Here is a 27,375-nt window from a genome sequence, read left to right as displayed (position 1 = left end):
AGAAATGATCTCTGGATTGATGTTCACCTCCATTTTGCCATCAGAAGCGCTGTCAGATCTTGTTCCTCAGCTGCAGAGGCCTTTCATGAAGGCCTCTGATGATGAAACGGAAGCTGGGGGATGATGCATGTGAGCGGTGGCAAGTGGCTGCAGGAGTAGTGGATGGGAGTGGCCACACAGGCTCTTGCTTCGTGGGTCTGTTGGTGCTGCCACTAGGTGAGACAGTGAAAGACTTCCCGTGAAAATATGACCTGCTGCCTTTTTGGCGGTGGGGATCGGAACAGGTGGAAAATGGGGCACATGGAGGCTGAAAACAGGGTGCGTGGGGGCCAAAAGTGGGATGCAGATGCTAAAAACGGGGTGCACGGTGGCGGCAACTGGCGATGTCAATCCCTGCAGCCTGAAACAGCTGATTGTCAAGAGGCCGATCCAACCGACAATCAGCTGCTTGTGCTAATCAGGCTGTGCTGAAGCTGAAACAGGCTGTTTGCTGTTTGCTGCAAGGAGGCAAATTGTTGGGAGGCAGAGGCCGAAGGGTGGGGGCCGGTGGCTGGGCGGGGCTTCGACAACATTCACTGTATAACATGCACAGACATTTACACCCACTTTTGGGGGTGGAAAAAGTGTGTCTGATACTCCGAAAAATACGGTAATATATGCCAGTTGCCAAGCACCTGAATTTTTTTTTAAAAAAAACAAGTTTTATTAAAAATTTCAACAACAAACAAATCATTACATATTTAAATCTTTTCCTGTCTTTCTACAGAAATTTCCCCAATATTCTCATAAAACACAAACAAACACAAACAAACATAAAAAAAATCTTTTAGTAAAGTACCTTGGCCCCAGTTACCTCTCTTTGCATGGGCAGTGCATATCACTCTTCACAATTCTATCTTATTTAATCCATCTTAATTAAATCATTATATTTATATCTTTTGCCCATTCATTATCCCTCTATCTCTTCTTATAATAAAAAGAATTTCTCCTGAAATCACTAATCAGAGTATGATGCCTTTCTATCCTCCCCCTAAGTTAGTAAAATTAACATTCAACATAACAAATACCCAATTCGGTTCTGCTTGGTACATTCTATCCACCAAAAATGTTTAAATACATTGTATCCTCCTTTCCTTCAATATTTTATTACATTTTCAATCATTATTAAAAACTTCAACATTTTAATTTCTTATTAAATCTTAAACCATTCTAATTTACTATTTCAAATATAAATGTTACAATACCATCTTCTGTACCTAGCAGAATCTTTCTTACAGAAGTTTATATTTCATCCTTTGTCCCTAAAAAAAATTCCTCTTCTCCCATCCAATTTTAAAACTTTGAGGCTTTTCTCCGCCTTTCCCCTTTCTTTCTTCCCCACCAAATCTTCCTACCCCCCTTCTTCTTCTAACCTCTGCCTTGCTGGGATCCCTTCTCTGTTGTGTTCCCTTTTTCTCTTGTTTGCTATCATTATATTTACTTTGCATCATATTTTCTCTTTCTCAAATGTTTTAGATCTTAAGTCCTTCATTTTCCTTGCTCTCTTCCTTCCTTCTTCCTTAGATAAGTTTTGGGATTCAATAAAGATGGCGTCTTTGTCTTTTCCTTGTTGTTGTTCTTCTGTTTCCATCTGTTTCATTGTCTGTTGGTAATTGACCAGCGCCATTTCTAGAAATAGAAAAGCTTTTTCCATACCATCTTTGCAGGCTGCTTTTGTTTGCTCATATTCATCCCTCAGGTCTTCAAAAGGAAAAGCCATTATAAATAAATCTTTTCTTTTCTTTATTCCTCTTTCTTCTTACACCAACCAAATATTCCGAGAGAAAGGTAAAACAATCCCAAAATCCACAATCCTCAATAAATCCAAGCAAGCCAAAATTCCCCTTCCTCTTCCAGGGGTGGTATCAAACAAATAAAAAGAGAGTCCAAATCTATATTTTAAAGCCTTATTAAAATTATGTTTCTGTCCTCAAATCTTCAAGGCATCTCCTCCAACAAGATCCAGATTTATATATTTTTTTATCCTCTCCCTTCCGGCTTAATTCCGTCGGGAGGAGAGTAAACTTTCCTTTCAGCACCTCAAAATTGCCGCTTTTTTTCTCTTGTGAAAAAAATCATCAAAAAACCATCTTTTCCAGTAATTAAATTAGATAAATCTCAAAGCCCTGGGTCGACCAAGAAGAACTTTCACTTTCAATAACTTTCTCTTCTTCCTCCTGCGCATACTTGCCCGGCTGCCAACTTCTTTGTGGCGGCCATTACGGACCGCCGCTGCACCGTCCTGGTAAAAGGGGGTTCTGCCGGCCAGGGAGGGGGTCTGCAACACCCCAGACCCTTCCTCCGGATCCCCTTACCTTCAGCTACCCCTGCAGGGCAGCCTTGCTCCGCACCCGTCCGGTCGGAGCCCCAAAACGGCTAGCGCGGCAGGGATCGTGCAGCTTCGCGAATCCTTACCGCTCGCGAAGCCGACAAACCGGAAATCCCCCACCAACCACCTGAATTTTGATCACATGACTGTAGGGATGCTGTAATGGTATGAAAACCATTTTGTAAGTCACTTTTTTCAGTGCCATGGAAACTTTGAATGATCACCAAATGATAGTAAGTTGAGGATTACCCTTTTTTTAAAAAATTGCATAAATTATCCTGGTGTGGCATAATAGCCACAAAAACTGATAATTAAAGCAGTCATATGCATCACTTTGAGCTTAGCTAAGACAGTGTCTTAATGTGAATCTACCAGTTGAAGTATTACTTTCCTGCACTGACATAACCACCAGGAATGTATTTATTCTCTATACTTGAGATACAGAGATAAAAAATAACTACAGAAATCTGCATAGAATTCATTGTAATTTTCATTTTCCATTTTAAACATCAGAGCAGGAATGACTCCAAATCTACCTACAGAGAAGAGAACCTGGCTCTATGTATTTTTGATTTTTTTATTGCTGGAACAGAGACAACCATGCTTACTCTGATGTGGGCACTTCTCCTTTTGACTAATCATCCTAACATCCAAGGTGAGACAGACATGGCTAGTGCAACCTAGTGCAACAAAAGTTACTCCAGGTTTTAAAATTCACAGAAATTATTTTAAACCTATTCTTTGTAATAATTTCCAATGTAGATTCTTGATTCTATAAGCAGGAGTATGAATTTAGCAGGATTAAAGGAAAACAAAGAATGTACGTACAGAAAGGCTACCATATGCTAAATAAATAAACAGAGAGCCTCCTTTGAATCCTCAATAAAATATTAAGTGAGGAACTAGAAACTGGAAATCCGTGCAAATCAGGTCAGATTTAATGCTTTCAATGCAGAAATCTATCAAGCGAGGGCTGGAAGGGGCAGAACCAAACTAGGGCCCTTGGTCTGCAGCATTGAGGGACATATCCAGGATGAGTGTAATGGATCCTTCTGCAGACCCCTCTCTGGATGTGAATTCAGAGGAGGAAGAGGAGGATGAGCCAGGTCCTGATATTTTGGGGAAAGAGAGCATGGAAGCACCAGAGAGAGATGGATTGGAGAGCGCAGGGTTCCAGCCTGACAAGGCAGCCACAGCCAGGACTATTGGATGGGTGACAGGCTGAGATAGAGCTGAGGGAGCCGCAGCTGTGGCACATGAGCCTGGATGACCCAGACAGGAAGAATGAGCATCTGCCCCAGTGGTGGGATTCAAATTGTTTTACTACATGTGGGCGTGGCTTGGTGGGCATGGCAGGGGAAGGGAAACAGGTAGTATTTGCCGGTTCTCTGAACTACTCGAAATTTCCACTACCGGTTGAATACCACCTCTGATCTGCCCACAGTCAAGTGAGGATAAGGAGGTGGAGTCCATACCTCCTCCTGATCCAAGGATGTGCATGGAGACAGGCACAATGCTGGTTGGCCAGGTTATTAACGATGAAGGAATCTCACCCATTGTGAGGGACTGTACTGGCATTGCCTATTTAATCCTGCCCAAAGTAATGGGAGTTTCCTGAACAATGTGTCCAGGTTCTTACCTCCTGTTCTTTGTCACTTGATTTGTAACCTTGGGTATGGATTTAGAACTGGATTTGGACTTTGTTTGGCATTTCTTGGACTGAATCTTGTTGAGATTTTGTCTCATGCTGAGCTTGGTAATCGATGTTTGGTTTACCCCTAAAACTGGGATTTTGAATAATAACCTTTGAACTTTCCATTGTGAACATGTGTGCATGGGAGGGGTAGCACAATGAGGGTTTGGTAGCAGGTAGTGAGCCAACTCTGAGTCTAACCTAGTACCAGTCAGAAGACATTACCAGTCTGGAGGTCAAGGTGGAGAGTGTTTGCTAATGCCAAAAGGCTAGTGGAGGGGTATTGAAGAGCCAGCTTGGTGTCGGAGCTGCAGTCCTGAAGAATGACAAGCAGGTACTGGAAGCCAAAACTGACCAAGAAAGTCAATAGGGACCTTGGCAGTGAAGTACATGGCTGGGATCAAAGACCAGCAGGAAGAGTGCAATGCCCAGAGATCAGAGATGGATTTGGAGTCCTCAGTCAGGTGGTCTGGTGCAAGTAGCAGCATAAAGGTCATTGAGATGGCAATTGGCATTGGAGGTACAAATGGGACTGCAAATTTGGAATTCCAATCAACGTGGAGCCCAGAAGCTGACAATAACTTGAAGAAGGCCAGAACATTGGTGGAACAGGCTTGAATGAACAAAATAAAGCATCTATTTTCATCATTTTTTCTAGAGAAAGTGCAGAAAGAGATTGAAGATGTGTGTGAATTCTCACGGTCAATTTCCTATCAGGATCGGAAGAAGCTGCCCTACACCAATGCTGTGATTCATGAAATACAGCGTGTAAGATATATTTTGACAGCTGGGGTTCCCAGGCAAAATACAAAGGATGTGAAGATCAGGGATTACCACATTCCAAAGGTGAGGAACATGTTCAGGTTGTATTGCAGTACAGCATGGAGGGAAAAGCAGAATATGACATGTGCTCTCTGTTCATAACTACCAATGTAGTCATGTAAATTCAAATAACCAAGAATAGCAAACTCTTGTGGGGGATGGATTATGAGTTTAAATCCAAACACCTCTCAGATTTTAATGATAGATCCATTAGTATTTTCTATTTATTCTAGAAAGGTGATAAGTGATTAATGGCTGAACTTCAGAATTGTAGTCATATCTGGACTTGTTTCTTTGTCCATTTCTCGGGGCAATCTGATGTGATAAATAGGCACCCCCCTCGTGGTTTTAATGGAAAAAATGGAAGAATGAAGCTAAACATTGAGCAGCTACTGCTCTCTGAAACTGCTATGGGAATGTAGAAATGTGAGTCCAGAAAGGCAAACTAAAATCAAATGTTTAATCAATGTTGTTTGAACTTTTCTGCCTGTTTCACTTATGAAACTGGTCTATTTAATAATCTCTTTTTCTTAACAGGGGGCTTGTATTTTCCCAGACCTGCGCTCCGTTCTTCTTGATCCTGAACAATGGGAGACACCTGAAGAATTCAACCCAAATCACTTTTTAGATAAGGATGGGAAGTTCATTGAACGGGAAGAATTTCTGCCATTTGGAATAGGTACATCTATAAGCCCAAAGCAGCTTATTACTTATACATTCTCACCATCCACACCCCTGAGATGTTCTGAGGTCAACATGGACTGAACAGGAAACCAAGGAATCCATGGTTTCAAAGCTAAGAGAGTCTGAACATCCCTTAGGGTATAAACTTTGAACTACAAAGGGATAGTTAGACAGCAATTCTAGTATTGGAGCTTTGTAAGATATGGATAAGGTTGTATCTCTGGTGTTTGGGGAGAATTATTAGTTAAATCCAAAGAACACTCAGTTAATTGTAGCTTTTTACCGATGATCTGGACCACAGAGTTATTATATTCCTTGCAGCAAATCCTTCCATCCTCCACCATTGAGTCAGAGCTGAAGAATCTTATTTATTTTATTTATTTATTTATTTATTTATTTGATTTGCCAATTGTTTACAAGATAATAAGTATAAATGTATACATAGTTGTGAATACATGAGATGGGTACATATAAGAAAAATAAAAGAATAAGAGAAACAATAGGACAGGGACGGTAGGCACGTTGGTGCGCTTATGCACGCCCCCTACAGGCCTCTTAGCAAAGGGGTGAGGTCAATAGTAGACAGTCTAAGGTTAAAGTTTTTGGGGTTTGGGGAAGAAACTACAGAGTCGGGTAGAGTATTCCAGACATTGACCACTCTATTGCTGAAGTCGTATTTCCTGCAATCAAGTTTGGTGCGGTTTACTTTGAGTTTGTATCTATTGTGTGCTCTTGTGTTGTTATGGTTGAAGCTGAAGTATTCATTGACAGGTAGGACATTGCAATGTATGATTTTATATACCATGCTTAAGTCAGACCGAAGACGGCGTAATTCAAGGTTTTCTAGTTCTAGAATTTCAAGTCTGGTGGCATAAGGTATTCTACAACGAGTAGAGGAGTGGAGAACTCTTCTTGTGAAATATTTCTGGACTTTCTCAATTGTGCCAATATCGGATACGTAGTGTGAGTTCCAGACTGATGAACTGTATTCGAGTATTGGTCTAGCAAATGTTTTGTATGCTCTGGTTAGTAGTGTGATATTACCAGAGAAAAAGCTACGTAGGATTACGTTAACAACTCTTAATGCCTTTTTGGCTATGTAGTTGCAGTGGGCTCTAGCACTTAGATCATTAGAGGTGAGTATTCCAAGGTCCTTTACAGAGCTTGGGTCATCAACAAGATCTTGACTATTCAGCTTGTATTTTATTTTCTGATTTTTTTTGCCAATATGTAAGACAGAGCATTTATTTGTTGAGATTTGAAGTTGCCATTTGTTTGACCATTCTGATACATAGTCAAGATCTTTTTGTAGGGTAGCAGTATTGTCTGTGGTATTGAACAGCTTTACATCATCAGCGAAGAGAATGCAATTGCTCTTAATATGATCACAGAGGTCGTTTATGTAGAGTATGAAGAGAGTTGGTCCTAGAACACTGCCTTGGAGGACACCACTATTGACAGGTACTGGATTTGATAGGACGCTCCCGATTTTGACCATTTGTTGTCTGTTTGACAGGAATGCTTCTATCCAGTTATTCAGTTGTCCAGAGATACCATAGGATTTTATTTTTAGGAGTAGTTTGTCGTGTACCACTGAATCAAAGGCTTTACAGAAGTCTATGTAGATTGCGTCTATTGCTTTGCCCTGGTCGAGTTGTGTCGTCCATATGTTTTTGCAGTGTAAGAGTTGCAGATTACAGGATAGTTTTTTTTCTGAAACCAAATTGTTTATTGGAGAGTAGGTTATTTGTCTCTAAGTGAAGGATGATGGATTGGTTAATAATTGATTCCATGACTTTACAGGTGACGCAGCATAAGGAGATTGGCATGTAATTTTCAACTAGGCTTGGGTCTCCCTTTTTGAAGATGGGGATGACTGTGGCTTGTGACCATAGGTTAGGCAAGGAGCTGGTTCTGAAAGATTTTTCAAAGATTATGCTTAGAGGTTTGGCTATGGCAATGGATAGCTTTCTTAAGAAGTAGGCACATATTCCATCCGGTCCAATAGATAGAGATGGTTTTAGGTTGCGTAGTGCTTTTTCAACATTGTCTTCTGTGAAATCGATATGTATTAGATCATTGTTGTTATCTGTGGTACGGCTAGGAAATACTGGGCATGATCCATTGCTGTTTACAAATACTGAGCCAAAGAATGTGTTAAAGATGTTGGCTTTAATGGTGTCGTCGTTGCAGTCTTTACCATCAGGTCCTATCAAGGGAGGGATGGACCTTGAGTCTTTTAGTTTGTTGTTTACAAAATTGTAAAAAGCACGGGTGGAATTGGTGCTTAGAAGGTTTTCCTCTTGTTTAATGTGATAATTGGTGCATTCGGTCTTTATCTGGTGGCATAAATTTTTGTATCAGTTTTTGAAATTGGCAACGTGACCAGATTTGTTTTTCCGCCAGAGTGATCTCTTTTTGGATTGAAGTTTCCTTATTGATATGGGTAATCTGCTTTTTTGTTTTGTTTTGGGAGTTGTTGTTGGTACATATAGTTTGATGACTCTTTTGACTTCAAGTAAAAATATGTTGTAATAGTCTTCAACAGTATTGCATCCAGTGAATAGAGATTGCCAATCAAGGGATGAGAGATCGTTGTGTATAAGATCATAGTTGCCTTTTTTGAAGTTACAATTGGGGATTACATCATTGTGGTGATTTTTGTGTGGACGTATGTTGAGACAAAAGTCAATCATATTGTGGTCACTACTGGAAAAGGGTTCTTTAGTTTGTATTCCATAAATTAAATTCAAACTATTGCAGAAGATGAGATCGAGGCAGTTGTTTAGTCTAGTGTTGTTGGTTACTAGTTGTTCCAGTCCCAGATTTGTAATAGCATTGTAGAAGGTTGTGTGTATGATTTCAGTTGTACAATCATTTAGGGTCCAGTCAATATGAGGTAGATTGAAATCACCAAGAAAGATAAAAGGATATGGGCAGGATGCAGCCCATGTTAGTAATGTATTTAGCTTGTTTACATGTTCGATGTCATAATCAGGTGCTCTGTAACATAGTAAGAATCGAATTGTGATATTTAAGGATAGTTCACAGATGATGGTCTCAGGAAGAGCAAGCTCCTGGGTAACTTGGATATGTTTTAGATGTAAGGATTTTTTATAGAAGATAGCAACACCACCTCCTTGACGATTTTCACGATCTGATCGGTAAACATGATAGTCTCTTACTGTGGTAATGGAGTCAGGGAGAGATGCATTGAGCCATGTTTCACAGACAAATATAATGTCAAAGTTAGCCATATTTAGGAGGATGAGAAATTCAGGTATTTTATTCACGAGGCTTCTTGCATTGAGTAGTTTGCATTTAAGGCTGGCAGTAGTTGGAATTGAGGTAGTTGGGGGCGTGCGTGCCTAGTCTTGGGTGGTGGTGGATCGGTTGAGGTAGGGTTGTGGTTGAGGGTAAAAGCTGAGTATTGGGTTGCGTGGCTTACTTTTGATACAGTCAGCATGGTAGTCAATGTACAGGTCCTTCTCTCCATTGTCTAGACGGTTTTTGAGTTCAATGCGGAGTACACGGGAGCGGGCACGTTGCTGTATGGTTAGGTCAGGGCGGCAACGGAGGTTCTTATGGTTGGTGTTGGTTTTGGCGAGTGAGTTTATAGTATAAATGAATTTACGTTTGCTTGATTCATTTTTGCAAATGACTCTGCACAGGCGTGGGGCCACAGAGCTGTCACTGTTATTGAGCTCTCGGCCAATGCGTGAAATGTCAAGTATTTCATCAGCGGAGATGGTTGATGCTTGATAATCCCTGATGATGTTTCGGACAGTTGTGATGTCATCATTGTTATTGGTGACCTCTAGACCAAATAAGATGGCGTTTGGACGTTTCCGTTCACGTTCAACAGCTTCTCTGATGAGGATTGGGATATCAATATTTGTCTGGGTTCTGTTTATTTGTGGATTGGGTTTTGGATTGGGTTGTGGTTGTTGGGTAGAGATGTGGTTTGTAGCTATTGGAAGTTCAGGTTTTTGCGTTGTTTCTTTTTTTTCAAGGTTGGATATTCTTTCTATTACGTCGTCCAGGGATGCTACTATGGTTTCAATGGTATCAATTCTTTCCAACAGATCCAGTTTGAGTTTGCATGCGTCCAGGGATGCTACTATGGTTTCAATGGTATCAATTCTTTCCAACAGATCCAGTTTGGGTTTGCATGAATTGCAGTAATATGGAAACTCATTGGATGATTCCAGGTATTGAATAAATTGCTTGGTTAATCCCAAGCAGTCATGATGAGTGTATTTATTACACAGAGAACATTTGATGGAGTTTTCATTATCCTTTAGATTTTTGTAGCATTTAAGGCATGTGCAGGAGTCTTGTGGATCATTGGTGGGGATTATGTTCTCTGTAGGTAGTGCTTTGGCATAGGATTTTTTTCTTGGCATGGTAGGTTTGTTAAGATGGTACGTTGATTAAATTAATTAATGGAACAATATCACACCAATCAATCATCAATTGCAGTAATCTCTCTAGTCAGATAATATTTCTGGGCAACAATCAGCCTAATCAATTAAATATTCTAAACACTAATCAATTAATTACACTAATCATTAATCACACTGTTCATTTAAATTCACTAAATCATTGATTTTACTATTCAATTAAATTACATGCATATTGATCTTTTCAACTAGTCAGTAATCACACTATTTGCACTAAACACTCTAGTCACACTAATCAATTAGGACCATAAATCAATTGAACCATTAGTAAAATATTTTATAGAAATTGATTATCTAACCGTTGATATAGGTGATGAGGTAGAAAAGTTGTAAGTTTTGAGGTAATGAGTTAATCAGTGTTTGATTAAAGTAATGAGGTAGTATTAAGAGTCTGCAAGGAAAGGGTTAATGCTGTTGTTGACTGAGAGGAAATTATTGCTCTTTGTAATAGTAGATTGCTATTACTCTGTAAACAAAAGACTGTAATACGATGCTCAAAGGGTTTTTGAAATAGTGTAAAACTTTCGTAAGCTGTTCAAGTTGAGTAGTAGAAGAAAATACAGTCACGTGGCTTGGGTTTACTTATCCGATTTGTCATTATCTTCTTGGATGAGAATTGATCTTCTTGGATGAGAACATCTTCAAACAAAAAACAGTCTGGTTGTCTCTTGAAAAAGCACCTTTGAGGCAACCATGACCTGGATGCTTGAGAATCTACACAGCTAAAAGGCATTTGAAGAGATTTTAAGCGAGGAGAGCTAAAGCTTTCTATCTCCCTACCTTGGGTGGTAGAAAATATTAAACACAGGATAATGTTTTAGTGGCCCTTCATCCCTGCAGAACATGGTCTGCAGAAAGTAATCTCCAATTATTGCAGAGATTGATTTCCATCCAACATAATGGCATCCACATCCATCTATGGCTATAAGACTTATCCTAGCTCTTGTTCAGATAGAAACAAAACATCAGCTTCTGGGGTCCAATAGTAGTTGAGATAGATCCATGGCAGCCACAGAAAAGCTGACATCCTGGACTATTTCTCCTCAATTCCTAGGCAGCACTAGGAATTGAATCTGCTAGAAAATATCAGAATTCAACATGAAAATCTATTTCATCTGTTATGGATCTTTTCAGATTCCCTTGCTAATGGGATATACTCTAGAGAAATGATTATTATTCACTTTACGAATGCTTTGTCTCATCACCAGGTCAACGTATATGTGTGGGAGAGCTGCTAGCAAGAATTGAGATCTTCATCTTTCTGACCAACTTGTTGAGGACCTTCAGCTTCCAGTTGCCTGAAGGAGTGAAAAAACTCAATGAAGTACCTGTTGTAAGAGTAACAATGCAGCCACACCCTTACAAACTGTGTGCTATTCCCAAAAAGGCTTAAACTTAAACACCATAAAAAACATACACTTATTCAAACAGTAGCTATTATGATAAATGTTTCCTCTATATTTCTATTCACTTAATATTGTTCTGTGCTTCTATTTAGTCAGTACCAAAACTTATGTTTGACCATTCTGATCCATAGTCGAGGTCTTTTTGAAGGGTAGCAGTATTGTCTGTGGTGTTGAATAGCTTTACATCATCAGCGAAGAGAATGCAGTTGCTCTTAATATGATCACAGAGGTCATTTATGTAGAATATGAAGAGAGTTGGTCCTAGAACACTGCCCTGGGGGACACCATTGTTGACAGGTACAGAATTTGACAGGATGCTCCCAATTTTGACCATTTGTTGCCTGTTTGACAGGAATACTTCTATCCAGTTATGCAGGTGTCCAGAGATACCATAAGATTTTAGTTTTAGTAGTAGTTTGTTGTGTACCACTGAATCAAAAGCTTTAGAAGTCTATGTAGATTGCATCTATTGCTTTGCCCTGATCGAGTTGTGTAGTCCATATGTTTTTGCAGTGTAAGAGTTGCAGATTACAGGATAGTTTTTTTTCTGAAACTAAATTGTTTATTAGAGAGTAGGTTGTTTGTCTCTAAGTGGAAGATAATGGATTTGTTAATAATTGATTCCATGACTTTACAGGTGACGCAGCATAAAGAGATTGGTCTGTAATTTTCAACTAGGCTGGGGTCTCCCTTTTTGAACATAGGGATGACTAAGGTTCACACACAGGAATGTATAATACTCTAAGAGAGAAAATTAGTACCAATAACGGTGTCAGTCAAGGATGTATATGTCTATGGAGATTCTCAGTCATCCTAGTCATAGTTGTCTCAAAGGTGCTTTTTCAAGAGGCAATTGGACTTTCTGGGTTCTTTTTGAAGATGTTTTCCTTCTCATCCAAGAAGCTTCTTCAGCTCTGACTGGATGGAGGGGAATGGAAAGATTTATACTCCTTGCAGACAGCTGGTCATTTGCATTCTTTTAGTGAGTCATTAAGATCACCTGGAGGTTTAGTTGTGTTATGAGATCATATTAAGAGCAACTGTGTTCTCTTCACTGATGATGTAAAGCTATACAACACCACTGACAACGCTGCTACCCTTCAAAAAGACCTTGACTATGTATCAGAATGGTCAAACAAATGGCAACTTCAAATCTCAACAAATAAATGCTCTGTCTTACATATTGGCAAAAAAAATCAGAAAATAAAATACAAGCTGAATAGTCAAGACATTGTTGATGATCCAAGCTCTGTAAAGGACCTTGGAATACTCATCTCTAATGATTTAAGTGCTAGAACCCACTGTAACTACATAGCCAAAAAGGCATTAAGAATTGTTAATCAAATCCTGCGTAGCTTTTTCTCCAGTAATATCACACTACTAACTAGAGCATACAAAACGATTGCTAGACCAATGCTTGAGTACAGCTCATCAGTCTGGAACCCGCATTACATATCTGATATTAATACAATTGAGAAAGTCCAGAAATACTTCACAAGAAGTGTTCTCCACTACTCTACTCATTGCAGAATACCTTATGCCACCAGACTTGAAATTCTAGACCTAGACAACCTAGAAGTACACCGTCTTCGGTCCGCAAAGCTCAATCATGTTAGCCCACAAAGCTCATTCCTGTTAGACCAACAAAGACCCAATGAGAAGGGAGGTCCAAAGTTGTCTCAGGAGGAAGAGAATCCGCAAAGCAAGCAGCAAAATGAACAAAAGTGTCCCTATAGCCATCATTGTCCGGCTGACCCTTTTTCTTTGATGCTTACTAGTGTATCTGAGATGCTTGTGTCCTCTGTTTTTTACTTTCCTTCCTCTTACATACGCCATTCAGCCCCATTATTTCTCATAGTTCTCTATGAAACAGCTATATTTATACACTGAGTAAATAAGTAAATTAACAATCAGCAACACTGTGATCGAAGGAGAGGATTGGGGATTCTTATCCATGAAGCATAGGCCTGCACCCAATTGCCATAAAGGGGATCCTACGAAGAGATAATTCTGGAATGACCCTAGGAACCAAGTGAAACCTATGTCATTTTGAGTTCTTGTTGTGTACCCAGGGAGAAAAAGGAAACATCTGGGGCTCAGGAATAAGGGCAGATGTGAGCTTCAAAAAAAAACTTCAAAAGATTCAGCTTTCAGAGTGTGTTCAGAATGAGATACATCATGGCAATCATTAATACAGTTGGAATAATAAATAAGGAATAAAAATAATAATAAAAATATTGGACCATAAAGCAAAACACAATATCAAAAAGGATGGCTAGGTCCTAAGCCATGCGGCCTCTATTGGGTTTAATGATACTTCAGAGTTAATAATTGTCCCTGCTAAAACTTTAGCATGGATCATAATCAGAAGTGGTGATGGATCACGCAGTTGGAATATTAACTAATATTATTATTATATTTTATATAATATATTATATTATTATAGAATTAACTAATATTTTAGTTAAGGATTTCTAAAGTCTTATAGCTCTCTACCTATAATTTGGTGCTTGGATTTAGGATACCTTTCTATTCATAACAATTGTTGCAGAATTTATTCCAACAGCCCTCTTTATTAGCAAGCATAGTGATTACATTTATTTTACTTGCAAAAGGCTGCACAGTTCTAGAGATGGTTCTCAACAGTATGAAACCTTCATGAAGACATTCCTTTTTTTTGTAAGCAAAGTTGAGTAATGCTGGGCTTACATTAGTATGCATGAGACATAATCCTGGACTAGATAATATTTCTCTGGCCCAACAAGATTGTCCTTTATATTCAGATATATTTCATGGACATATGGTACAGCATGATTTTAAAATGATTCTGGCATGCTGTCATATTTGGGACAAAATGGATTGCATAGCCCATGATTGTCTAAAAAAAAAAAAAAGACTTCCTGTGTTATTTGTGTGGCACATGGTCAGAGACAACCTTGTTAATCCAAATTAATGTGATAGTATCTTGTTGACAAAGTTCTAGGACAAATGAGACAGAGAATCAAAAGACATGTGGCTATTTGTTTCCCATCAATGGAGTATATAAAAGAGGAAGAAAAGTAAAAAGCATCAGACAACAGCACACAACCATCTTCAGATCCACCAGTGATCATCAAAGAAAAGCAGGGAAATGACGGTGACAGGGACATTTTTGTGTTTTTTGCTGCTTGCTCTGCTGATTCTCTTCTTTATTTTTTATTTTATTTTTTATTTATTTGATTTGCCAATTGTTTACAAGATAATAAGTATAAATGTATACATAGTTGTGAATACATGAGATGGGTACATATAAGAAAAATAAAAGAATAAGAGAAACAATAGGACAGGGACGGTAGGCACGTTGGTGCGCTTATGCACGCCCCCTACAGGCCTCTTAGGAAAGGGGTGAGGTCAATAGTAGACAGTCTAAGGTTAAAGTTTTTGGGGTTTGGGGAAGAAACTACAGAGTCGGGTAGAGTATTCCAGACATTGACCACTCTATTGCTGAAGTCGTATTTCCTGCAATCAAGTTTGGTGCGGTTTACTTTGAGTTTGTATCTATTGTGTGCTCTTGTGTTGTTATGGTTGAAGCTGAAGTATTCATTGACAGGTAGGACATTGCAATGTATGATTTTATATACCATGCTTAAGTCAGACCGAAGACGGCATAATTCAAGGTTTTCTAGTTCTAGAATTTCAAGTCTGGTGGCATAAGGTGTTCTACAACGAGTAGAGGAGTGGAGAACTCTTCTTGTGAAATATTTCTGGACTTTCTCAATTGTGCTAATATCAGATACGTAGTGTGGGTTCCAGATTGATGAACTGTATTCGAGTATTGGTCTAGCAAATGTTTTGTATGCTCTGGTTAGTAGTGTGATATTACCAGAGAAAAAGCTACGTAGGATTAGGTTAATTAGGTTTCTTCCTGAAACAACTCTGGTCCCGAAGACATCTGCCTCCTGGTCCTTTGGCTCTACCTCTCACTGGGTCTCTCTGGGCAGTTGGGTTTTGGTTCCATGAAGATATCTTCCGTAAGGTATTTAATTCTAACCAGTTATACACAAGATAATTCTCACTTGTTTTCTTTATACCAAAATCATGGGCAAATGTATTAATCTAATAAAATATTTTCACACATTGAGGGAATACATTTCTTGAAATGCTAGTGATGGCACTTGATTAGTTATTTTCCACATCATACCAGAATATTCAGGTAAGACTTGCTTATAGCTGTTTCACAGAGAACTATGAGAAATAATGGGGCTGAATGGAGTATATAAGAGGAAGAAAAGTAAAAAGCAGAGGACAAAAGGATACAACCATCTCAGATTCACTAGTAAGCATCAAAGAAAAAGGGTCAGCCAAACAATAATGACTATAGGGACACTTTTGTTCATCTTGCTGCTTGCTTTGCTGATTCTCTTCCTCCTGAGACAACTTTGGACCCCCCTCTCATTGGGTCTCTGTGGGCAAACAGGATTGAGCTTCATGCAGATTATTTTTATAAGGAATTTCATTCTAAATAATTAACCAACAATATATAAAATAATTCTCAATTATTTTCTCTGTACCATACCAATAGACCGATGTATTAACCTAATAAAATATTTTTACGCAATGAGGAATTTAATTAATCAAATGACTGTTTGACAGGAATGCTTCTATCCAGTTATTCAGTTGTCCAGAGATACCATAGGATTTTATTTTTAGGAGTAGTTTGTAGGCATTCTTCTGTTGAAGATGCTTTATTCTATATTTGTGCAGTGGACAATAGGTGGAACTTGATAGACTAAATGCCCCCTTCTAATTCTGCAATTGTATGATTTCAAAAACTTATGGATGTGTGTTCTAGGCTTGCAACTATTTCCACCATCTGCATGAGTTATATATAACAAGGAAGTATCTCCTCCTCAAGATGGCTGTTGAAGAGTAGGAATTTTTCATTTTTCTGCCAAGGATGTGCTGAAGCCAAAGCTGGTTCTTTGGCAGTGCTGCTCCCTGGATTAGAATGAGAGCACTTAGGAATGACCCAAGACAGGTTTTGGGCAGCCATAGACTCTGTTGGGAAGGGGAATCTTGAAGATTTCAGGTCCCTGTGGGAGCTGTCACAAAGTCCATCTTATTGTCAGTTGTTTTTCTTAAAAGCATGCTTGTGTTTTAACTTCATTTTTTGAATCTTTTGTTTGACTTTTCCTTTTATCTTTAAAAGTTGAGTGACTGGCTGAACGCTGATTTATTTTAATCCCTTGCCGGACTTCATCGTTTTTTTCTTTTTTCCTTTGATTTATGTGGTGGTTTTGAATAAGCTGCTTTTCTGTAAGGAAACACAGTATGTTTTTGGATAGTAGAAGTGCTTTCATTTGATTGACATTTATATTTGACTCTCAGCAATGAGTTTTTGCATTTTATTAATTTGCAAAATATTTGGAGCTTCTTTTTTAAATTTTTATTTTACGTTTGAATCAAAATATCCAGAAAATATTTCCCTGCTTCATTATCTATTTCTTCACTTTGCTTCAGCATTTTGAGTTTCCTGTGTTCTCTTATCTATCATTGCTAAATTACACAGATCAACAATGTTACAGACAAGCAAATCTGGCTGATATCTGAACAAAAGTTTGATAACATTCAATCTTTAGTTAAAAGCCTTTTTAAAAAGTTTAATGAAATGATAATGGCTGTGGAAAACATTTAGATGCATGTAAAGGTAAAGGTAGTCATTTCCGGCTGTAGCGGGCGGTGCTTATCTCCGTTACAAAGCCGAAGAGCCAGTGCTGTCCAAAGACGTCTCCATGGTCATGTGGCCAGCATGACTAAATGCTAAATGCTAAAGAGCACGGAACACTCTTACCTTCCCACCAAAGTGGTCCCTATTTTTTACTTACTTTTGAACTGCTAGGTTGGCAAAAACTGGGACAAGTAACAGGAGCTCACTCCATTACATGGTGCTAGGGATTCGAACTGCTGAACTGCCAACCTTTCTGATTGACAAGCTCAGCATCTTAGCCACTGAGCCACTACATCCCCTTAGATGTATATAGCTGAGGATAAATTAGATTCAGAGAAGGAATGTGATCTGAAAGGAGCAGATTCATTGGAAGGAAATATGGACTGTACAGACTGAGAACTGAGTTGATTGCACAAACCTCCATGAAGTTCAAGGCTGATTTTTTTACAACAGCAGAAACCTAAGTGGAGAAGCAATAAACTGGTTTTTGCTAGGAGGATTGAAGGAGACTTGGGGAGTGGATTTATCACACTTAAATTGGGTGATAAAAATTGGGAAACAATTTCACCTGGACTTTTTTGCAAGATAGACTGACTTTGGAGATTGAATTTATTATATTTAACCAGACAAAATATCAGCCCTAAAGTTGGCCGAACTGTGGCCATTTTTCTTTTGTAGTTTTTTTCCCAGACAGATTTTTTCTCATAGCTTCAGGGCTGATATAATCTGGAGTGAAGGGGCCAGGGAGGGGAGTGTAGAGAGACCTGGGGTGTTGTAGCCAAAATGAAATTATCTCTACTGGAAATCAAGGATGTTGATGCAGGTTCTGGAAAGGAGGAGACAGAGGCCACCTAACTACTGAACTACATGCTGATTGGATCATGTGATGAGTGACTTTGGGGGGGGGGGAGTGAGAAAGTTTTATTTTTAATTGGGGGGGGGGGGAAATGGCAGGAACGTAGAGTTGATTTTCCACCAAGAAAATGCCTGTTTAATATGCTCCAATAAAATGTTGAGAAATATGCCTGCCTCAGAGTTCTTGTTGAAAGGACATATTCAGGGATGAGATTCTACCTGGTCAGACCAGTTCTATAGAACCGGTTGTTTTGATTCTGCCCAGTTCAGAAAACCAGCAAATTGCACCACTGGCTGGCCCTGCTCCTCCCCAACCTGCCCACTCACTCCTTACCTGGGCATGCACGCCATCAAACTTGCCTGCTAAGTTGCTATTTTTCCTTTTGCAAATAGATAGATCTCTAAGTGAATCTGTGATTCTGTGAGCAACTCAATCTACCTGCCTGCTTTGCCTGATTTTGGGTAAAAGTTACTGAATCCCACTCTAGACATATTACTTGGAACCTTGACACAAAAATGGATAAGAGATGGTATTAAGAAACTAATGTGGATATTTGATCCAGATGTGAATCAATGTTAACTCGTGGGATGTTTGGGATAGACAAGATGTCATGGTAGATTTTCTACGAGTTGATTATAATAACAATTTTTTAATAGAGGGGTTTAAAACTTTAATCTTGCTTTTTTATTATTCGTGTTCTTATTAAATATTTCATCATTAATATAATACAGTACATAGATGACAGATTAATAATTTGCAAATATATTTAGTTTAAAAATTGGGGGCGCTGTTTCTTAAGGAGTGTGAAACTAATGTAGCTGTGAATTAAGTATACAGCTGGAGGGTTAATATATGTATGCGTGCAGGGGTGGGATTCAAATTTCTTAACAACCTGTTCTGTGGGCGTGGCCTAATTTGTGGCTTTAATTTTAAATCCCACAGACCACTAATATGAATTCAGCGCGACGCTCGCTGAAGCACCTGGACTCCCATTGACTATATAGGGTCCTACAGGCACTTAGCTTGGCCATCTGTTTCTGCAACCTTAAACACTCAAAAAGCCATTTGGACCCATTTCCCACAGAAAACAAAACACCAGGATCTCTCATCTCTCTCTGTATCTCTCTCTCTCTCTCTCTGTATCTCTCTCTTTCTCTCTCATCTCTCTCCCCCTCTCTCTTTGTCTGTCTGTTTGTCTCTCTCTCTCTCTCTCTGTATCTCTCTTTTTCTCTCTTTGTATCTTTCTCTCTCCATCTCACTATCACTCTGTTTTGCTCTTATCTTTCTCTCTCATCTCTCTCTGTCTCGCTCTATTTCTCTCTCTCTCTCTCTCTCTCATTCTGATTCTCTGGCGCTCTCTGGGTTGTTGATGCTGGATGTACTTCGGTTGCTTGGAGAGATGCACGACCTGCTCTCTGCCCCAAGACACTTGACCGAACCGTCTGTAGCTGATGCCCTGTTATGTCTCACCTTTCCAAGGAAGATGAGAAGTCCAAACTCCGACCAAATACAGGCAGGCAAGAAGATTCAGTATTTACAGAGTTAATTCCTTTAAGCAGGCAATGTTCTTGGCAGTATCACACACGCTGCCTGCCAAGTCCGACAAGATAACCAGAAACATTAATCACAAAAGCTTTCAAGAAACAAGATACACCGAAGCTCGACAGAAAATTCACACTTTGTCCCGTACAGAGTTCCCAGAGAAAACACACCCATTTTATCCCCTGTGGGGTGTGTCTCCATGGCTCAGCTCAGTCTCTGATTCGTCCACGCCTCCTGCGTTGCAGCTCACACTTTTTCCTGCGACGCTGCCTCGGATCAAGCCAGCATTCATCTACTTGATTCTCTGTCAGAGGCTGCTCCAATATGCCCTCCCTCTACTGATTAGCCTCAGGCTGTCCCTCTCGGTTATCTGCCGAAACCTGAGGCATAATCAGGGAGGAAGGCATTGCCGAAGAGGAAGGTCCTGGGGAGGAAGGCATTCCCAATTCCTCCTCCTCCTCATTTTCCGAGTCCTCTTCCTCTAACAACGCAGGCTCATGCATCGGAGCCACAACATGCCCCATGTCATAATGGGCTCTGGGATGAAGAGGGGATGCCATCTCCCCCATTATGAAGGGTGCTAAATTTAACTGTGCTGCTCAAGGTGCTGCAAGAGCAGTGGGCAGGCCATGGAGGCACCAATAGCAGCGGCAGAGAGAAACGGCCAGGTCAAGTCAGTGTCTTGGGGTGGAGAGGAAGTTGCATGTCTCCATGAGCAACCAATGTGCGCGCAGCACCAACAAGAGCCAGAAGAGATGAGAAGAGATGCCCGTGAGACCCAGCAAGAGATGAAGCTTCGCTCCTGCTCTGGAATATGGAGCGAATCTCCATCCCACACCCTTACCATCTCAGGCCAGATGAGGGGTGACTGGGAGGGGAAGGCGAGGGATGGGGCCAGCCAGTGGTGGGTTCAGCTGAAGGGAGCCACAGCAAGGGGATGAAAGAGCCACGGGTTGCTAACACCTGTTGCTTCAGCTTGCCTCTGCCACCACCACCCCTTGCCACAACAACACCTTTACCTTGTTCCGGGCAGCAAGGGCTGTGCTACTCCTTGCATGTTTACTATCTGCAAAGTTGCAAGTTGCACATACCTCCTTCTACAGTGAAGATTTCCAGCCCCACAACGAGCTACCTGGCCGGTCCCATATTCCAGAGCTTAAGCCATAGGTCTGGCTCATCCCGGAGCAGTTCCTCCACCCGGGTGTGCTGAAAGCCATCAAAATTTTCTCGTGGACTACCATTGGTGATCTCTGATGTAGATCAACCTCCAGCCCAAGCAGGAGAACCTACACCATTTTTGACAAATGGCAGTCCAGTTTCTTCTTGAAAGCCTCCAGTGATGAAGTTCCCACAACTTCTGAAGGCAATCCCTCCTTATTTCCAGGTTGAATCTCTCCTTGATCAGTTTCCATCCATTATTCCTTGTCTGGCCTTCAGGTGCTTTGGAGAATAGCTTGACCCCTTCCTCCCTGTGGCAGCCCCTCAAATATTGGAAGACTGCTATCATGTGTCCCATGGTCCTTCTCTTCACTAGACTAGCCATGCCCAGTTCCTGTAACCAATCGTCGGGCTGGAGAAAGAAATATTGCTTCAATCCAATTTATACCAAATTATTATACATTTCCATAGCTTTCCATCTTGTCTATTGCATTGATACATTCATGATTTAGACATTACAAGTAGACTTACAACCACAATTGAGCCCAAAAGTTACCCAGGAGCTTGCCCTTCCTGAAACCATCATCTGTGAACTATCCTTAAATATCACAATTCGATTCTTACTATGTTACAGAGCACCTGATTATGACATCGAACATGTAAACAAGCTAAATACATTACTAACATGGGCTACATCCTGCCCATACCCTTTTATCTTTCTTGGTGATTTCAATCTACCACATATCGACTGGACCCTAAATAATTGTACAACTGAAATCATACACACAACCTTCTACAATGCTATTACAAATCTGGGACTGGAACAACTAGTAACCAACAACACTAGACTAAACAACTGCCTCGATCTCATCTTCTGCAATAGTTTGAATTTAATTTACGGAATACAAACTAAAGAACCCTTTTCCAGCAGTGACCACAATATGATTGACTTTTGTCTCAACATACGTCCACACAAAAATCACCACAATGATGTAATCCCCAATTGTAACTTCAAAAAGGCAACTATGATCTTATAGACAACGATCTCTCATCCCTTGATTGGCAATCTCTATTCACTGGATGCAATACTGTTGAAGACCATTACAACATATTTTTACTTGAAGTCAAAAGAGTCATCAAACTATATGTACCAACAACAACTCCCAAAACAAAACAAAAAGAAGATTACCCATATCAATAAGGAAACTTCAATCCAAAAAGAGATCACTCTGGCGGAAAAACAAATCTGGTCACGTTGCCAATTTCAAAACCGATACAAAAACTTATGCCACCAGATAAAGACCGAATGCACCAATTATCACATTAAACAAGAAGAAAACCTTCTAAGCACCAATTCCACCTGTGCTTTTTACAATTTTGTAAACAACAAACTAAAAGACTCAAGGTCCATCCCTCCCTTGATAGGACCTGATGGTAAAGACTGCAACGACGACACCATTAAAGCCAACATCTTTAACACATTCTTCGGCTCAATATTTGTAAACAGCAAAGGATCTTGCCCAGTATTTCCTAACTGTACCACAGATAACAACAATGACCTAATACATATCGATTTCACAGAAGACAATGTTGAAAAATCACTACGCAATCTAAAACCATCCCTAACTATTGGACCGGATGGAATATGTGCCTACTTCTTAAGAAAGCTATCCACTGCCATAGCCAAACCTCTAAGCATAATCTTTGAAAAATCTTTCAGGACCAGCTCCTTGCCTAACCTATGGTCACAAGCCACAGTCATCCCCATCTTCAAAAAGGGAGACCCAAGCCTAGTTGAAAATTACAGACCAATCTCCTTATGCTGCGTCACCTGCAAAGTCATGGAATCAATTATTAACCAATCCATCATCCTTCACTTAGAGACAAATAACCTACTCTCCAATAAACAATTTGGTTTCAGAAAAACTATCCTGTAATCTGCAACTCTTACACTGCAAAAACATATGGACGACACAACTCGACCAGGGCAAAGCAATAGACGCAATCTACATAGACTTCTGTAAAGCCTTTGATTCAGTGGTACACGACAAACTACTCCTAAAAATAAAATCCTATGGTATATCTGGACAACTGAATAACTGGATAGAAGCATTCCTATCAAACAGACAACAAATGGTCAAAATCGGGAGAGTCCTATCAAATCCAGTACCTGTCAATAGTGGTGTCCCTCAGGGCAGTGTTCTAGGACCAACTCTCTTCATACTCTACATAAACGACCTCTGTGATCATATTAAGAGCAATTGCGTTCTCTTCGCTGATGATGTAAAGCTGTTCAATACTACAGACAATACTGCTACCCTACAAAAAGATCTTGACTATGTATCCGAATGGTCAAACAAATGGCAACTTCAAATCTCAACAAATAAATGCTCTGTCTTACATATTGGCAAAAAAAATCAGAAAATAAAATACAAGCTGAATAGTCAAGACCTTGTTGATGACCCAAGCTCTGTAAAGGACCTTGGAATACTCACCTCTAATGATCTGAGTGCTAGAGCCCACTGCAAGTACATAGCCAAAAAGGCATTAAGAGTTGTTAACCTAATCCTACGTAGCTTTTTCTCTGGCAATATCACACTACTAACCAGAGCATACAAAACATTTGCTAGACCAATACTGAATACAGTTCATCAGTCTGGAACCCTCATTACGATCTGATATTAGCACAATTGAGAAAGTCCAGAAATATTTCACAAGAAGAGTTCTCCACTCTTCTACTGTTGTAGAATACCTTATGCCACCAGACTTGAAATTCTAGAACTAGAAAACCTTGAATTACGCCGCCTTCGGTCTGACTTAAGCATGGTATATAAAATCATACATTGCAATGTCCTACCTGTCAATGAATACTTCAGCTTCAACCATAACAACTTATACCAAATTTTATACCAAATTATTATACATTTCCATAGCTTTCCATCTTGTCTATTGCATTGATACATTGATTTAGACATTACAAGTAGACTTACAACCACAATTGAGCCCAAAATTTGCTGCTAAGGGAGACAATTGTTTAGTGAATTTTGCCTCATTTTACAACCTTTCTTACCACAGTTGTCAAGTGAATCACTGCCACCACTAAGAACATCTTGTCTTGCTCACATCATCTGAGAAGCTTTTGATGTCCAACATACAAGATAGAGGATGGCAAGCATTGCATCTGTGGTCACCATACCACATGTGTCTTCATGTGATTTCCAAAATGAATATTTGTATTATAGAAAATAGCATAGCCGGAATCTAACAAAATGGCAACATTGCACAAAGGTTTGGAATTCCCACCTGACATTCAGAGAGATGTTTGGCAAGAACTAGATATTACTGGAGGTTTTTTTTTGACATGAATGTTATAAGGAATCATTTATCATTGTCTGCTGATCCCCTCAGGTATTGTTTTCTCCAATGGACACACCTGGAAACAGCAGCGACACATTGGCATCACTTCTCTGTGGAAACTCAGCCTGGGGAAGAAAAGCACTGAGCATCAAGTAGAAGATGCAGCTCAGACACTGGTTGAGATCTTTAGACAAACAAAACGTATGTAATTTTGGGTAATGGCTTAAGTTTCTGTCTGCAGAAGTTTTTTCAATTCTGTCTATGTCGGGGGAAAAATGTGTATTTGATATGCTTAAAAATTTTTTGAAACAATTTTCATCCTGTAGAAATCCTGTTCTTTAATAATTCATTATGAAACATCTTCATTTGCAGGACCACCCTTTGACCCTTCATTTCCAGTAATAAATGCCGTTTCTAACGTCATATGTGTTTTGAGTTTTGGACATCACTTTTCTCCTGAAGATGAAAATTTCCAGAAGTTAATTAAAGCCCTTGAAATTATTGTGAAATACATTGGTAGCTTTTTTTTCATGTGGTGAGTTGTGTTTTCTGTGAAAGAGACAAAAGTGTTTCCCATCAGTATTTTCATGTAATCATAAATGGAATCTATGGAGGAAGCCTTGGAAAGCATCTTTTTTACTATTATCCCCAGTATCCTGGAGAAGTCTTTGCAGTTTTCTTGCTAGGATTTTAGAAGTGGTTTGTCATTGCCCACTTCTCAGGGCTGAGAGACAAGGACTCATCCAGGGTTGACTTAATGCTTGAGCTGGGACTAGAATTCAGAGTATCTTGGTTTCTAGGCTGGTGCATTAACAGCTACACCCAAGTGATTCTGCCCACAAAGAAATCCCCCATTTCAGTATCACCAGCAGATGTATGTCCATCCCATGTTTCAATAACTCTAGCAAAAGATGGTCCACCACTCTCTGGGTCTTTCCAACATTGAACAGTTCTCACAGGGGTGAGATTCTACCAGTTCAGACCGGTTCTATAAAATCGTCTGTTAAGATTCGGTGCAGTTCGCAGAATCAGTAAATCGTGCCACAGGCTGGCCCTGCCTCTCCTTGCCCTCTCCAGTCACTCCTTATCTTGCATGCATGCCAACAAACTTGCCTGCGTTGTATGTTCATCTAATTTTGCGTAAGTTACTATTTTTCCTTTTCCCCCGACGATCAGCTGTTCTGACTATCAGCTGTTCTGAGCTATGTAGATTAGCTAGAAAGCAGGAAATTGTCAGATTTCTTGCTTTCTAGCTAACCTAAATTGATGATGTACTGCTTCACCTTCATCCAGGAGGCTTCCCTGAGGCCCAGTGATGGGTGGTATTTGGGGGGGCCTGAGAGCAGAACTGAACCTTCCTTAGGACTGAAGCTTCTATTTTTCAGTGCAGACTCAGGCAGCAGATTGCAGAACAGTAGATCTGTGATTCTGGAAGCAACTCAATCTGCCTGTCTGCTTTGCCTGATTTGGGGTAAAAGTTGCTCTTTTTAAAAATTAAAAATTCAATATTTACATAAATATTTACAATATTTACATACAAGCCACACCAGCCAGTTACATGACCACCAAGCCACACCCAGTCAGCAAGCCATGCCCACCCAGTCACATGACCACCAATCCACACCCACAAATTAGGCCATGTCCACAGAACCAGTTGTTAAGAAATTTGAATCCCACCCCTGAGTTCCCACCAATTTTTCCTATACTGAACCAACATTTGCTTCCTTACAAAATAAAAATGAAGCAGTGTGCAGCAGCCACCAAAAAACCCAAAATCAAGATCATGTGAAGTGTTAGTACCACTTTATAATGCCTTGGTAAGGCCACACTTGGAATATTGTATCCAGTTTATTCACCACAATATAAAAAATATGTTGAGACTAGAACTCGGTTTCTAGATTTGTGCATTAACCATTACACCAAAGTGGTTCTGCCAATGAAAGAAACCATTATTTCAGTGTCACCAAAAGATGGCTATCCATCCCACGTTTAAACAGTTCTAGAAAAGATGGTCCATCACTTCCTGGGTCAGTCCATCACTGAACATGTTTTCCAATTTGTTCCCAATACCAACTCAACATTTACTTCATTATGATTTAAACCCATTGCTTCCATCCAGAATTTCTTTTGCTGCAGCCACCAAAACAACCAACACAGTCCTAGGTTGCATTAACAGAGGTATGGAATCAAGATCACATGAAGGGTTAGTAACAACGTTTAAGGTCTTGATAAGACAACACATGGAATATTGCATCCAGTTTTGGTTGCCATGATAGAAAAAGATCTTGAGACTCTGGAAAGAGCGCAGAGAACAGCAACAAATATCATTAGGGGACAGGACACTAAAACATTCGGAGAGTAGCTGCAGAAATTGGGTACTAAAACATATGAAGAATAGCTGCAGAATTTGTTGCTAGTCTAGTGAAAAGGAGTAGCCATGGTAACAGTGTTACAATTTCTAAAGGGTTGCCACAGAGAAGAGAGGATCAGCCTATTCTCCAAAGCCCCAGAAGGCAGAACAAGAAGCAATGGATGGAAACTAATCAAGGAGAGAACCAATCTAGAACTAAGTAAACACGAGGAGCTAGTGGCATTGTACTCCTAGGGGTTTCTTCTATTTTATTCGTTTCCTGTTCTGTTTAGCCTATGTTAAATTCAAGTTTTTTTATATATTGTACCTCTGCAATCTTAAATTATCATGGGACAAAAGAGTTTCTTTGTGGGGGATGTTAGAATTTTTTTTGTTTTTTCATTGTGTCATGTTTGCCTGTCACTTCTTTCCCCTTTTTTCTAAATAAATTCCATTAAGAAGGGAAAGAAATTAACAGGGATTTTTTGATTAATTCATACTTAAATGAATACTTATCCTGAAATGATTGGACTAGAAGACCTCCAACGTCCCTTCCACCTCTATTTTGATTTATTTAATAACCACAAAAGCTTGAAGTTAGAGCAATTCTGTTCTGTCCTCACTATACATTAATCTGTGTGCAGCTCAACATACATCTAAACCCACCTGTCTTCCAATAAAACAGACCATGGGGGTAAATCTGAGTGTTTATTAAATGAACAGGATATGGTGAAACTGGGGAAAATAGGAGTACATACAATGAGAACAGGGGTGGGATCCAACTGGTGTAACTACTGGTTCGGTGATTTATGCTTTTCGGTTCTATGTCTGCTGCTCTTCAGAGATACCAGTTCTACAGAGCTGGACAGAACCAGTAGAATCCCACCCCTGAATGAGAACCAATACAAAATAGGCAGTATTGAGTTCCTGCTGAACATAACAGCTAATAAACACAAATCAAATAAATCT

General features: G+C 39.7%; 2 protein-coding genes across 2 annotated transcripts in view; both read left to right on the top strand.

Annotated features, from left to right (window-relative positions):
- The first annotated feature begins 300 nt into the window (after nucleotides 1–300).
- On the top strand, nucleotides 301–11,653 carry LOC113429863 (cytochrome P450 2K6-like). The gene is made up of 5 exons (XM_087962584.1): nucleotides 301–318; nucleotides 2,882–3,023; nucleotides 4,720–4,907; nucleotides 5,421–5,562; nucleotides 11,239–11,653. The coding sequence occupies exons 1-5, from the start codon at nucleotides 301–303 to the stop codon at nucleotides 11,421–11,423; spliced, it is 675 nt and encodes a 224-aa protein (XP_087818710.1). The 3' UTR covers nucleotides 11,424–11,653.
- The window catches only part of LOC113428171 (cytochrome P450 2J5-like), a 135,238-nt gene continuing 112,314 nt past the window's right edge, over nucleotides 4,452–27,375 (top strand). The window contains exons 1-5 of the mRNA XM_087962583.1: nucleotides 4,452–4,581; nucleotides 5,440–5,562; nucleotides 15,333–15,468; nucleotides 20,146–20,405; nucleotides 24,075–24,257. Coding sequence (XP_087818709.1) covers nucleotides 4,452–4,581; nucleotides 5,440–5,562; nucleotides 15,333–15,468; nucleotides 20,146–20,405; nucleotides 24,075–24,257 — 832 coding nt within the window. The remainder of the gene's footprint in view (nucleotides 4,582–5,439; nucleotides 5,563–15,332; nucleotides 15,469–20,145; nucleotides 20,406–24,074; nucleotides 24,258–27,375) is intronic.

Source organism: Notechis scutatus, chromosome 4 (assembly GCF_049901735.1).
Source record: "Notechis scutatus isolate UNSWTSFEM ecotype Mainland chromosome 4, rNotScu1.2, whole genome shotgun sequence".
NCBI classification, from domain to species: Eukaryota; Metazoa; Chordata; class Lepidosauria; order Squamata; family Elapidae; genus Notechis; species Notechis scutatus.
The sequence above is the reverse complement of the archived record's forward strand: the minus strand, read 5'-3'. Positions and strand labels throughout refer to the sequence as shown.